This window comes from Cavia porcellus, unplaced genomic scaffold, assembly GCF_034190915.1.
Source record: "Cavia porcellus strain 051 isolate PalLab524CR breed Dunkin Hartley unplaced genomic scaffold, mCavPor4.1 scaffold_17, whole genome shotgun sequence".
Taxonomy (NCBI): Eukaryota; Metazoa; Chordata; class Mammalia; order Rodentia; family Caviidae; genus Cavia; species Cavia porcellus.
In genome coordinates, this window is record NW_026947500.1 from 62,915,446 (window position 1) to 62,927,730 (window position 12,285).

At 46.5% G+C, this 12,285-nt stretch overlaps 1 protein-coding gene across 2 annotated transcripts; it reads left to right on the forward strand.

The window, feature by feature from the left end:
* Positions 1 to 2,522: 2,522 nt before the first annotated feature.
* LOC100715591 (CD209 antigen-like protein E) lies at positions 2,523 to 6,743 on the forward strand. 2 transcript variants are annotated; one of them, XM_063228372.1, is made up of 7 exons: positions 2,523 to 2,708; positions 2,813 to 2,899; positions 3,126 to 3,215; positions 3,515 to 3,607; positions 3,947 to 4,098; positions 4,766 to 4,875; positions 5,706 to 6,743. In XM_063228372.1, the coding sequence occupies exons 1-7, from the start codon at positions 2,663 to 2,665 to the stop codon at positions 5,881 to 5,883; spliced, it is 756 nt and encodes a 251-aa protein (XP_063084442.1). In that variant the 5' UTR covers positions 2,523 to 2,662; the 3' UTR covers positions 5,884 to 6,743. The 2 variants fall into 2 exon arrangements, with proteins under 2 accessions (XP_063084442.1, XP_063084443.1); XM_063228373.1 differs by lacking the exon at positions 2,813 to 2,899 and having other exon boundaries at positions 2,525 to 2,708.
* The last annotated feature ends 5,542 nt before the right edge of the window (positions 6,744 to 12,285 follow it).

Sequence of the window (12,285 nt, forward strand, 5' to 3'; positions counted from 1 at the left end):
TGAGACTCTTGGCGATCAGTCACCAAAGTTGAAATTGCTATCCTGACCAAGAAGTCCATGGAGTGTAAGAACTGAAACTGAGGCTCAGTATGAACAGCTGCCAGGACATCTGGGAAGCCAGCAGGCTGTGGGATGGCCTGACCACAAGTTCCCCTCCCCACCCAGCTCCTACACACGAGGTCCTTTAACCATACATCTGTCTTTGTGGAGGGAACCCAGTTAATAGCGAGCATAAATTCACTGCCAACCAGTTATGCAGCCCAGCTAATCATGCCTTCCTGTGGAACCCACTGAGGGTCCCACCCTCTTGTTACTATGAAGTCTGCCTCCCTTCACCCAGCACTGTTCACTCCATTCTAAATACACCCTTCGTGTTACCCTGCATGGCTAACAATGTCTTCTCACCCCGTCTTGTCATACATAGAACGTAAGTGACTGTTGGACATTGTTGATAGCATTAGCTCCATGTCAAGAGCTGTGTGTTCAGGCATCTGCATCCTTTGAGTTTAAAAGGAGATACTAAAACACAGTAGACAGGGTCTGAGACATGGCTCAGTGGTAGAGCTCCTGCTTTCCATGTACAAGATTCTGGTTCGACTCCCCACACCACACACATACCAGACACCACCAATTTTAGGGACCTCCTACAAAACACCTGGTCTGTTGTCCTGAGTGCTCAAGGTACTAAAAATGAGGACTAGTTAAGAAAATGTCACACACTCCAGAAGAGCCCAAGAAGATGGAATATCTACACAAAATGTGATGGGCTAGATGGGACTCGGAAAAAGAAAAAAAAACATTGGGGGGAAATCTAAATCATGTGTGTAGCTTATTGTGTGGGTTTGCCACAAGTAAGAAACTAACATTGGTCCATTTCTCATTGCTATTACATCTTAAAATGTAGGTCAACAGAAGAGGAACCTGGGTGAGAAGAATATTGGAAATTCTATACTTGCAAAGTTGCCCAAAACTAGTCTAAAATAAAATATTTATACAAAAAATAATACATTGAAAGGGAAAACCTCACATTTCATCTGAGCACATGCATATATTTTCAATTTTTAATGTATAGTGTAACACATGCCATGCAAAGTACAAGCCTTTAACATATGCCTTAAGATACTTGGCTTGGTTACTTTTCTCTCCTTGTTGAGACAAAATACCTGACACTCAAAGTGAAGCAGGAAAGGTTTATTTATCTTACAGTTTTTGGAGGTTTCAGTCCTTAGTCAGCTGGCTCTAAGACAGGGTGGCGTGGCTGAGGGGCAGCCATTCATGGTGGCTTCAAGCAACAAGAGCTTAAGGTCAAAAGAGGGAAAAGCATGCCTCCTTCTCTCCTTTATATAGTATGCTGGTTATTTGCCCCTGGGTGGATACAGCACTCACACCACCAATCCCAGTGCTAGACAACAAACCAATCACAAACGTTAGACTCAGCTGCCTCCATGATTGCATGAGGCTTGTGGGGGCATCCAAACACAATCCATAACAACACTTGATAGATAGAGACACCCTGCAGCCACATCTCAGATGAAACTGAGAGCACTATGAAGGCTTCCTTGCTTCTGTTCCTAACCAGCCCCCATTCATGGGAACCCTCATTTTGAAGCCCAGTCAAGATTAATCCTACCTAGAAGGAAGGGAAAAGAGAATCAAACCTTAAAGCATGTATGTTGTATGTGCCTGAATGCTTCTGCTTTTCTGGGATAGCCTCACATGTTTTTCTACATATGAGCAGTTTTATTTCCATTTTCCTGGCTTTGTAGTCTTCCATCTGTCAGTCCTCCACTGTTTTATTTCCATCACCCATTGGTGGTCACTTGGCTCCTCTGGTACAGGATGGCTCTGAATATACCTGTGGGGAATGTTTTGTTTCCTCCTCGAGACAATGGCACTCTCTGAGGCTTATGAGAGGTGCACACAGTGGAAACAGATTATCAAGTATCGATTTCCAGTTCCACTATTTACCAGCAGTGTGACCTTGGACCAGTCACCTTTCCTCTTGGCGCTTCAAATTGACTCTCTGTAAGATGGATTTCAGATCGTCTACCAAAGGCTGGGAAGATTAAATGATCATAAATATAAAGCAGTCAGGAAAGTGCCTCACCGTAGCAGCCATTAATAAATATCAGGAATGATGATTCAACTTCATTGCTACAATTTAGCAGAAATTACCGTAAGTGTGGATATTTCAAACCAAAGAAGCAAGGCCTGGTGTCGCAAGCAATTGCTCTTTGGTTCCAGGGATCGAACTCACAACCTTGCACTTGCCAGGTAGATGCTTATGCTGCTGAACTAAATGCCCGGCCCAGCAACTGCTTCTGAGGAAACTATGGACCTTGTCTGCCCTCCTTTCCTACAGGTGCTGAAGGAATAAAAGATAGCTGTATTTTATAGGTTATTCATTTTGTTAAATGTGTCTCACAGCCTGACCATCCCAGGACTGAATTTGTTCTTTCTTCTGCAGACCCCAGACCACCACCAGGCCCTCTGTGAAATTCCTGGAATGGAAGAAGCTCAGCCCTCCTCCTTACCTCTTCCGGGATAGTCAGTTCCCTGTTTCTCTTCCTGTGTGACTATAAATTAAAGAAAAAGAAGCAGGCAGTGGGACATTAAAGCTCTGGCTCCCAGGGGTCTGGGACACAAAGGGACAGTGGTGGACATGTGTGACTCCAAGGAAGCCAGAAAGCAGCCGCTGGGGTCATTGGGTAAGACTGGGCTGGGACTCGGGACTGTGGGGGGGAGGGGGCATGCAGAGGACCAGCTGGAGCCCCTGCCTGCCCAGAGCCTGACTGATGCTCTGTTCATTCAGACGAGGAAGAGCTGATAACCAGCGGTACCAGATATTCTCTAAAAAGCTTTAGCTACCGACTTATGTCTACATTCAGCTGCTTGGCAGGTAGGGCAGGGGTGGCAGGTGAGGAAGAGTGGACAAATCCTCATAGATACTTGGTTGCTGGGGAGATAAATCCTGGGCTTCCAGGTCTCTGGGCCCTAAGATGTAGAGTTTGAGATTCTGGATTCCTGTGCCCTGGGGAGGAGGAGGCTGGTAGCAGTTCTGCCTCTGGCCAGGCAGAGGCTAGGACTGTGTTGTGCTGAAGCCTCATGGATCATCTCTCCGGCAGGGTGTCAGGGCAATGAGCTCATCTCCCTGATCGTACAGCTGTTCTTTCTTGTTCTCTTCACTGGACTTCTGGTGGCCATCCTTGCCCAAGGTCAGGACGAACTGAGGGATGGGGCTCCTGCAGGTGGGGCTGAAGCAGGCATGGGGTCCTCCAGGGACTTCCTTATGGGGACTTCTCAGATGTTATCCTCCATCTGGTGCAGGGACAGGGAGAGGGAAGGAGAAGTGGGCTACTGGACCCACTGGCCCTTGTCTTTGAGCCTTCTCTGAGGGTCAGGTTTCCTCCTCTAAAAAATGGGATGAAACAAGACTTTGGCTCTCAGAGTCGATGTCCATGGAAGGACAGTGAAGCCCAGGGATTAGTAATTATTATTTTTTTCCTCGGCACAGTCTCCAAGGTTCCCAGCAACGAGGAGCAGGAGGAGGAAAAGTCAAACCAGGAGAAAATCTACCAGGAACTCAACCAATTTAAGACTGGATTTGGTGAGTGACTGAAAACGGAGTCTCCAAGGACCTGATAGGGTCTTCCTCATGTCACCGACAGCTCTCTGAGCCTCAGTTTCCTCATCTGTGAATTATGAACACAAGATGCATGCCAGGAAGGCACTTGGTGTTCACAAGGGACAATGCACACAGTAGGTACTCGAGTAAGCCAGTTTCCTGGGTTCTCCTGGGACTGGGAAGGGGCTCTGGACGTGGGCAGCAGAGTGTCTCCCCAGGCTGCAGGGTAAAGGAGGCCCTAACTGTCCAGGACATAAAGACTAGGGCATATAGAAACCTGACATCCAATGTGGGCCCAGCCTGTCCTGTCTCCCCCACCAGATCGTCTGTGCCGGCCCTGCCCCTGGGACTGGACATTCTTCCAAGGGAAGTGCTATTTCTTCTCCAAGTCGAAACGGAACTGGCATGAATCTATCACTGCCTGCCAGGAGGCAGGGGCTCAACTGGTCATTGTGGAAAATGATGAAGAGCAGGTATTCGTGGTTTGGCCAGGGGTCCTGATGTGGGACATGTGCCTCGCCACTGGGAAGCTCTGGGGGTGATGGTTGGTCAGATCGGGGTTTTCTGGACTAAGGCTACTCTCTGCACTTGGAAAATGAGGTGAAAAACGGTGATGAATGGGTCTCAAGCACTTTGAAAGAGACACTCAAGTTCTATGCATGCTTTGGGAAACACTCAGAGAGTCAGTGTCAGTGGAAGGCCAGCGGGGAAAAGCCCCCCATGGGCTATGTTTACCAGTTTCTGTAGTGCAAATATTACCATCGTGGTTTATTGTAACTCTCTAATGCAGAGCTGGAAAGAGGTGAAGTGCATGACCAGCAGTTAGGAACTCATATGTTTTGGATACAGCGAGCCTAGTCATGAGTAAACCCATGTGGACACACTTAGAGCTTGTCACACTGATAAACTTGCCATCAAGTATGTGTGGTAAGAGGCGCCCATTCTGTGCCTAAGTCAGCACTTACAGCATACAGATGTGGGAGGGCTCAGGCCTCTTGAGCATGCTTTCAGGTTCTTGGTCAGTAGAGTAGAAAAGGTAGAAGATCAGACTGCAAGCAGAACTTCCTGCTAAGAGATTAAGGAGACTTTAGCTTAAAAGCTGGAAACACACTTCCTTTACTGACTTCTCTCCTCTTCCAGAGCTTCCTGCAACAGACTTCTAAGAAGAAGGGCTTTGCATGGATGGGACTTTCAGACCTCAACAAGGAATCCACCTGGCGCTGGGTGGATGACTCGCCTCTGGCATTCAGGTAGGTCTGCGGAAAAGGGAGCTCCTTAAAGAGCAGATATGAGTCCTCAGTCTCTAGCTTTAGCTACACTTGGGGTTCTATCCCTCCTCAGTATAAGATATTTACTGAGCGGAGGAAGATGTTCTTCATACCCAGGTGGGGATGAGCTGGCAGGTGTCTATACTTCCACCATGAAAGATGCAGAAGCAGTGTGCAGCTTGAGAGAGACTGAAATCCAGTGTACTAATAGGAAATCTGAGGTACAGGAAGATCAACAGCTCAGGAGACATTCCTTTGGAAAGATAGCTTGCTGTACTCCTAGATGTACTCCGAGAGCGGGTATACATTGTGCTGTAAGCACCCACGTGGGAAGAACCAGGGCTGGCAAAGTGGTACAGGGTGGGAGAACTGTGAACAGAGCCTTTCTTCATGTCCAGGGGAAGGAATAAGCAAGACAGGGGAAGGCAAGCAGCCTAAGGAGCGATTCCTTGTGATGGTGGTGGGTCGGGGGTATAGATGCTGGTCCTAGTTTCCAGGTATGCAACCCTTGGGGGGCAAATAGGGGCCCAAATTCCAACAAGGGATGTGATTGGAATGGTGGGGTCCAGGTGGGTTGGTTTGTGTCTGAAAGTCATAACCTCAGGGAGAGGATATCTCCTAAGCATGGGGGACAGTGAGGGTCAGGGGCCAAGTTGGAGTACCTCAGGCATGCCATCAGCTGTTCAGATGAGGCATGTCCACCATATGCACGCAGGGCAGATGTGAAGGCATCAAGTTTCCAGTAGTTAGAAACAGCGTTCCCAGGGCAGGGTCTGCTCAGACCAGGACTTATGTCTTCCTGGACTTCACAGCCTCATGCAGTACTGGAATAAAGGGCAGCCCAACAACAATAATGAACAAGACTGTGTGGAATTTCGAGGCGATGGCTGGAATGATGCCAGGTGTGATATCAAGAAGTTCTGGATCTGCAAAAAATCTGTCACTCCGTGCTCCAACAAGTTCCCCTCTGCAGCCTCTGCTGCCCAGTAGCAGAACCGTACCACGTTTATTCCAGTCTTTGACCCACACTATGGACACTGAGGTTTGAACAATGGCTTCAGGACTGTTCTCTGTCACATTCCTCATCCCCAGTGAGGCTGGACCACGTGGTCCTCTCTGATGTCTCCGGGTTCCCCCCTGGTTCTGTGGCTGTGGTTCTGATTGATCTTTGTAGTTTAATACAGTGGCCAGCTGTGAGACATGCAGAGGCTGCATGTGTTCTGTTGATCTACTTTGTCTTCCTTGATGATGTCACAAGGTTTGCATGGCCAAGTGCAACTGCTGGCGCATCCTCTGGGGCTTTATCCCACCCCGGCCTGCTTTCCTTCCATCTGCTCAACGTCCATGCACATCCCCTGAGACCCTTGGCCTGGGGACTTTCCCTGGTGACCGTGCCTCATCCTGAAGGCTGAAAACACGAGGAAACTGATTTCCTCTCGTCAGCCAATGACTACGTGTACTGCTGTACAAATACCCCAGCCTCTTGCCCCCTTGGTGATTCTCTGGTGAACTCCAAAGTGGGCTCCTGGATCTCTTTTCAAGGAAAGACACATTTCTCCAGCTGCCCCACTGTCTGAGGGAAGAAGCTGTCACCTGCCAGTCCTTCCTGCCTGGACTCTGCTGCAGGGAGCAGCCTTCACCAAGGACAAGCTCCTCCCTTGTGCAAGTCACATGAGTTTGGGATGATAAAGATTGGGCCGTGTCGGACCACAATGGGACACCCTTGAAGGATCATTCAGATTCCAGAGCTCTGCATATGGCATCACTCACTGTTGTCAGACCTGCGCTGCAGAATGTGTCCCCTAACCATTCCTACTCCCTTATGTGGAAAAATAAAAATGTACACGCAATCTTTGTCTGAACTCTTAAATGATATTCACGTCTTTTGTTCATTATAATCAGCCCTATGGATTTGCACTTGTAATAACGAGGTGACATGGGGTGAGATTCTTAGATAACGTCAGCAAGGCATTGGTCACCAGGAGAAGAAAAGACCTGGGAAGAGGAACTGAAATTCTCACTCTCCCATGCCTGTCTGTAGGGGAAGCTCCATTAGTCAGATTTCTATCGCTGTGGGGAAAAAAAATCTGAGAATAACAACTTAAAGGAAGATTTATTTGGGGTTAAAGTTTAAGGGATTTCACTCACAGTCTGCTGGTTCCATGGCGAAGCAGAACCATCACAGCAGAAGTGTGTGGCAGAGAAAAGCTAGAAAACAGCCAGGCAGCAGAGGGAAAGGGAAACAGCCAGAAAGAAAAAGGGCCAGGGAGGAGCTACAGTCTCCCCAGCAGTGGCCCCTATGACCGGTTTCATCCACTTAGGCCCCATCTCCTAAAGAACACCCAATAATGTCATCAAATTATGAATCTACCCACAGACTAACCAACCAAATAAGTTAGAGCCCTCACGACTCAAATCACCTTCCAAAAGTCCATCAGCTGGCCACCAAGCTCTTATGGAACATTCCAGATCCAAGCCCCAACCACAGGGCAGGAGATGGGCTGCTATAAAACTCTGAATAAGGAGATTCACTGAGTTTCCAGGATGGCGAAGCGTGGAGGTGCTGAAGGGCTGCACTGTCCGGAGAGGATGGAAACCACACACCCCGTCCTCACCCTTCCATTCCATTCTTTCCTTGCTAGTAAACCACTCTATAATAGCAGAGTTTCTGTGAGTCCCTGAATTTCTCTGAGTCATCTAGCAAATTCTAAAACTTTATAGAGGGGTCATGAGAAAACCCCAGGTGTATGTTTCCTGGCAGTAGCATGATTAGCTTGGGCACTCACTTTTTGGTGTTGTTTTTGTTTGTTTGTTTTTCACAGTTAATATTGTTTGGAAGTGGATCAAGTATGGAACTGAGCCCTGAACTAGTAGACTCTGGTGCTAACTCTGGTCAGAATTGGAGGACTGGCTGGTGGGGACCCATCCCCAGCTTCCTCTCCCCTTCTGCCTTTGTGAGGTCAGTGACGTTCCTTCATGAACAAAGCGCATGTTCAATCCCATCTCACTGGGAGCCTGCTACTCAGCCAAGCCATTTCTTCCATTTGCTCTACTTTTTTTCCAATTTACTGTTTTCTGCTCTTCTCTTTGTTATTTATTTCCTTGTGATGGCTTTGGCTGGATTTGGTTCCTTTTGTACGAGCTTCTTGGGGTTACTGATGTGATGTCTTTCTTCTGTCAAAGGACAAAATTAAAATTCTCAGCTCATCTCAGTTGGCTTGGTAGTCACTGCAGAGAAGCATAAAGTTTCTGGTGGTCAGAGGAACTGAACTTGCTTGTAGAGATAGAAATTACTGATGAAAACCAAAAAAAAAAGTCAAAATGGATTTGTCATTTCCAAGTTACTTTCCTTGTAAGACCCAGGCAAGGAGGCAGAGCAAGAGGGAATGAGTGGTTTGCACAAGTTCACTTCCAGTTTCCTATTAAAACTGGAAACATGCTCTGTTCTCTAATTCTGATTGCTAAGAAACCCAGAAAAAACCACTTACTTTCAGCTTGGTGACTAGCACTTTGGCCAAAGCACCTCGCTTATTGTTTTCTTTGGGCCTCCTGTAAGAGATTTGCCAAAAATAGCGACTATAGGGGCAGAGCTAAGATGGCGGATAGATAACAGCCGCCTACACAGGCTCCCTGAGAGAGTCAACTTAGAACTCAACATAATACAACATGGGGAGCCCCAAACAGAGGGAAAGGAATTCTCTCATCCCAAGAAGAAACTAAGGTGAGAAAAACGAATCAAACATGCAGTCCTGGCTGTCTATGCCACCATACAGCCCTGACAACCTCCAGGCCGCCGGTGAGACAGGCCATCCCCGCACCACCACCTCCAGTTGCCACCTCAGACTGTCGCCAGGAGCCCGACAGAGGCTGAGGGAGTGAAACGACTTGGCGCCCACCAGCTGCCCCCACCCCCACCACCACGGCTGCCTCCCTGAATCCAGGCGCATCCAGGAGGTCTCAAGGAAGAGGGTGGGTTGCGGCCCCATGGGCTTGGGACCACATTGCTGGGACGCATTGCCACCTTTGCACATGCTGCTTCCTCAAGGACCCAAGCCCACAGAACTGGCCCTGAGCAGGTCCCTGCTGCTGGAGCACCCCCAAGGTCTCCAGACGGATGAGTGTGTCTTTGCTGCTGCCAGGCCCATGCAAACAGAGCCCCACAGAGCCACTGCCATGAACAGAGCCCAGAGAAGCTGCTTCTGAACACACCTCTTCAGACAATAAATGAAAATACATAACCGAAACTTTTCGGTTTCCTGTCATGCTGGACCAGCTTTGGGGAATTGGGCCTGCCTGCCTGCATCCTGAACTTCGGACTGGGCTGCCTGGGGTGAGTGTCCCCTCACCATCCCAAGCCCCTGGGAGAGAGTTTAACAGCAGGTAATAGCAATTTGGGGAGGGCAGCAAAACCCCAGTCAGCACGCTTCAGAAACACCCTAAGCAATACGGAGAGGGCCAGGACCCCCGGACACACCTGTCTGAAAGAAACCAGAAATATGCCAAGAGATAGAAATAAAAAAACCTCCAGCCACTGATCTTGGAAAAATAAGCCCAAGAGAGATAAATACAGAAGAGAAACAGTATAGTAATCATGCAATATTAGACACAGCATCAGTGCACATAAAGAAATACCTTCATGACCTCATAGGCAAATTTAAAACTGTACTTCTGATCCAAGTGAGGCAAGATATAAAAAGATTAATTAAAGAAATGATAAGCCCCTCCCAAGAGAACACAGGTGGAATAACTGAGGAAATTGGAAAAGGAAACAAAACCTTTCAGGAAGAATATAAACAAAATCTAGAATACATGAAACAGATCCAAAGAGACTACTGGGAAACTAAAAACCCCATTGAAAACTGGCAAAATGCCTTGACAGAATCTAACATTAGCCTTTTGAAACTTGAAGAGAGATTTATGGTGTGTGAGCGCAGAAGAAAAGATCTCTTAAAAGTAACAAGGAACGAGCCGGGAGAACACAGCGGACAAATAACAGCAGCCACAGAGGCTCTCTGAGATTACCAGCTTAGAATCCAGGAGCGGTGCCATGTGAGGAGTCCTAAGCAAGGAGAGATGTACCCTGCCGACCCAGGAACAAACTAAGCTGAGAGAAACCAACTGGAAATGCAATCCTGATGCTATAACAGGAACAGATAAAATCTCAGCATGGAAGCTAGATCCCACACCACTGGAAGCCGCGATTTGAATTTCCTGCTGCTGCTACTGCATCCCAATCAGCATGGCAGAGAGAGAGGCAGGAATCAGCAAACCAAATGGCATTGAGAGCAGGACTGGCAGGGAGCCCTGCATCAACCTGTGGTGAGTGACAGAAATGGGGACCCTTTCATAGACTAAGAGGCTCCAACAGAGGACATTCTGGGAACAGGCAGACTAGCCGGAACAGGGCCCTGCAGTGACTTTAGTCACATGTTCCCCTCTCAAGCAGGATTGGTGGGGAGCACTTGGCCTGGTGATGCCACAGACTAAGATCCAGTAGGTTAGCCCAAATCAGGTCCCTGCGCCTGGCGGTGCACCCTAGCAGTGAAGCCTTCACTAGGTTGATCTGGAAGGACGGGCCCAGCAGAGGCTGCCCAGGTCTGTGTTTCCCTAGTACACCGCAGTGGGCAGGAACACCTAGCCAGCGGATTCAAACAAACTGTAACACACAAAGAGAAAAAAAACTGGGCCTCCTACATACGCTTGTATGGAAAGGAACAAAATGTATGGGAAAAGGGAGCAACAAGAAAGGGTCCTCAGTCCCCAACCCTGAGAACACGGATCCAGGAAAGGTAAATGCAAAAGAGAATAAAGACAGAAAACATGCAATATCAGACATGGCACCTGTACACATAAAGTGGTATCTCCAGAGCCTCATAGACGAGTTCAAAAATGAAGTATTTAATGAAATAAAGCCAGAAATAAGTAGAATAGTTAGAGAAATGCTAAGCACTGCCCAAGAAAAAACAGATGGTGGAATGGAAGAACAGAAAAAAAGGGGAGAATTGTTTAATGGAGAAAATAGAGAAAACATAGAATACGTGAAGCAGGTACAAATAGATTACCAGGAAACTAAAAACTCTATTGAAAGCTGGCATAACAGCTTGAAAGAAACTAACTGAACTGGAGGGCAGATTTGTAAAGTGGGAGCATGAAATGAAAAACTTCTTAAAAATAACAAGAAAACAAACAGCAAAAATACAAAGACTAGAAGATGATAAGAGGATCTATAACTTAAGAATTAGGAACATAAAAGAAGAAGTAGGGACTCAAACAAATGAACTACAAAAGCTATTCACAGAAATAATCCAGGAGAATTTCCCTAATTTAGCAAAAGGTAAAGATACTCAGATGTATGAGGCATACGGGACCCCAGCCACCTACAACCCAAACAGAGCTACACCCAGGCATATAATAATCAAAATCACAGAAATCCAATACAAGAACAGAATACTAAAAGCTGTCAAAGACAAGAAACAGATCACTTACAAGGGAACACCCATCAGAATTACAGCAGACTTCTTGGCACAAACCATCAAATCACGAAGAGCATGGGGGGAAATAATTCAAGCTTTGAAAGACAATAACCTCCAGCCAAGATTGACATATTCTACACAACTGTCCCTAGAAATTGATGGAAAAACAAGGTGTGTCCAGGATAAAGAGGAACTAGGGGAATTTGTAACCACCAACTCAACTTTAAAGAGATTACTGCAGGATATTCTAAAAATGAAGAATACCAAGATTCCAGAAACAGTGGCAGAGAGGCCACAATGAATGGAGCAGAAAGCGAAATGAAGAAGACAAACTGACAACTAATGACAGAAAAAGAGCTCAACAGAAATGAGGCAGAGAAGGTTAGATGGTAGGAACAGCCATTTTGGAGAAAACAAGACATCATAATAGGTAGTGCTGATTTAGTATCCTCTTGTTTTGAAGTCCCATCAAGCTTTTGTTCTTCTGTCTCCGTCGGTTTTAACATGTTGTATCTTATTGGAATTTTTATTATATGTGATAATATAAACAAAAACTTTCATAGACAAGGAGATTATACAGAAACCATTGTTCTTTTTTTTTTTTTTTTTTTTTTTTTTTTTTTTTTTTTTGAGATTGGACCTGCTCTTTAATTGCGGAACTCAGCCATGAGCACCTGGGGTCCAGGCCACAAGATGTTCTCGTGACAGATTCTTTACTCAGTTGCAGTTCCAAATACAATGAGATTAAAACAAACAAACAAAGAAACAAACCGTCATTCCCTTAGTAGCTGATACAAAAATTATATCTTAGGAAGAGAGTTGCTTTTTTTTTGTTTTTGGAGGAAAATGTCTTAAGTTTTTTTTTTTTTATTTAAGAGGAGAAAGAGAAAAACACAAAACAAAACAAAGCAGTGTAAGG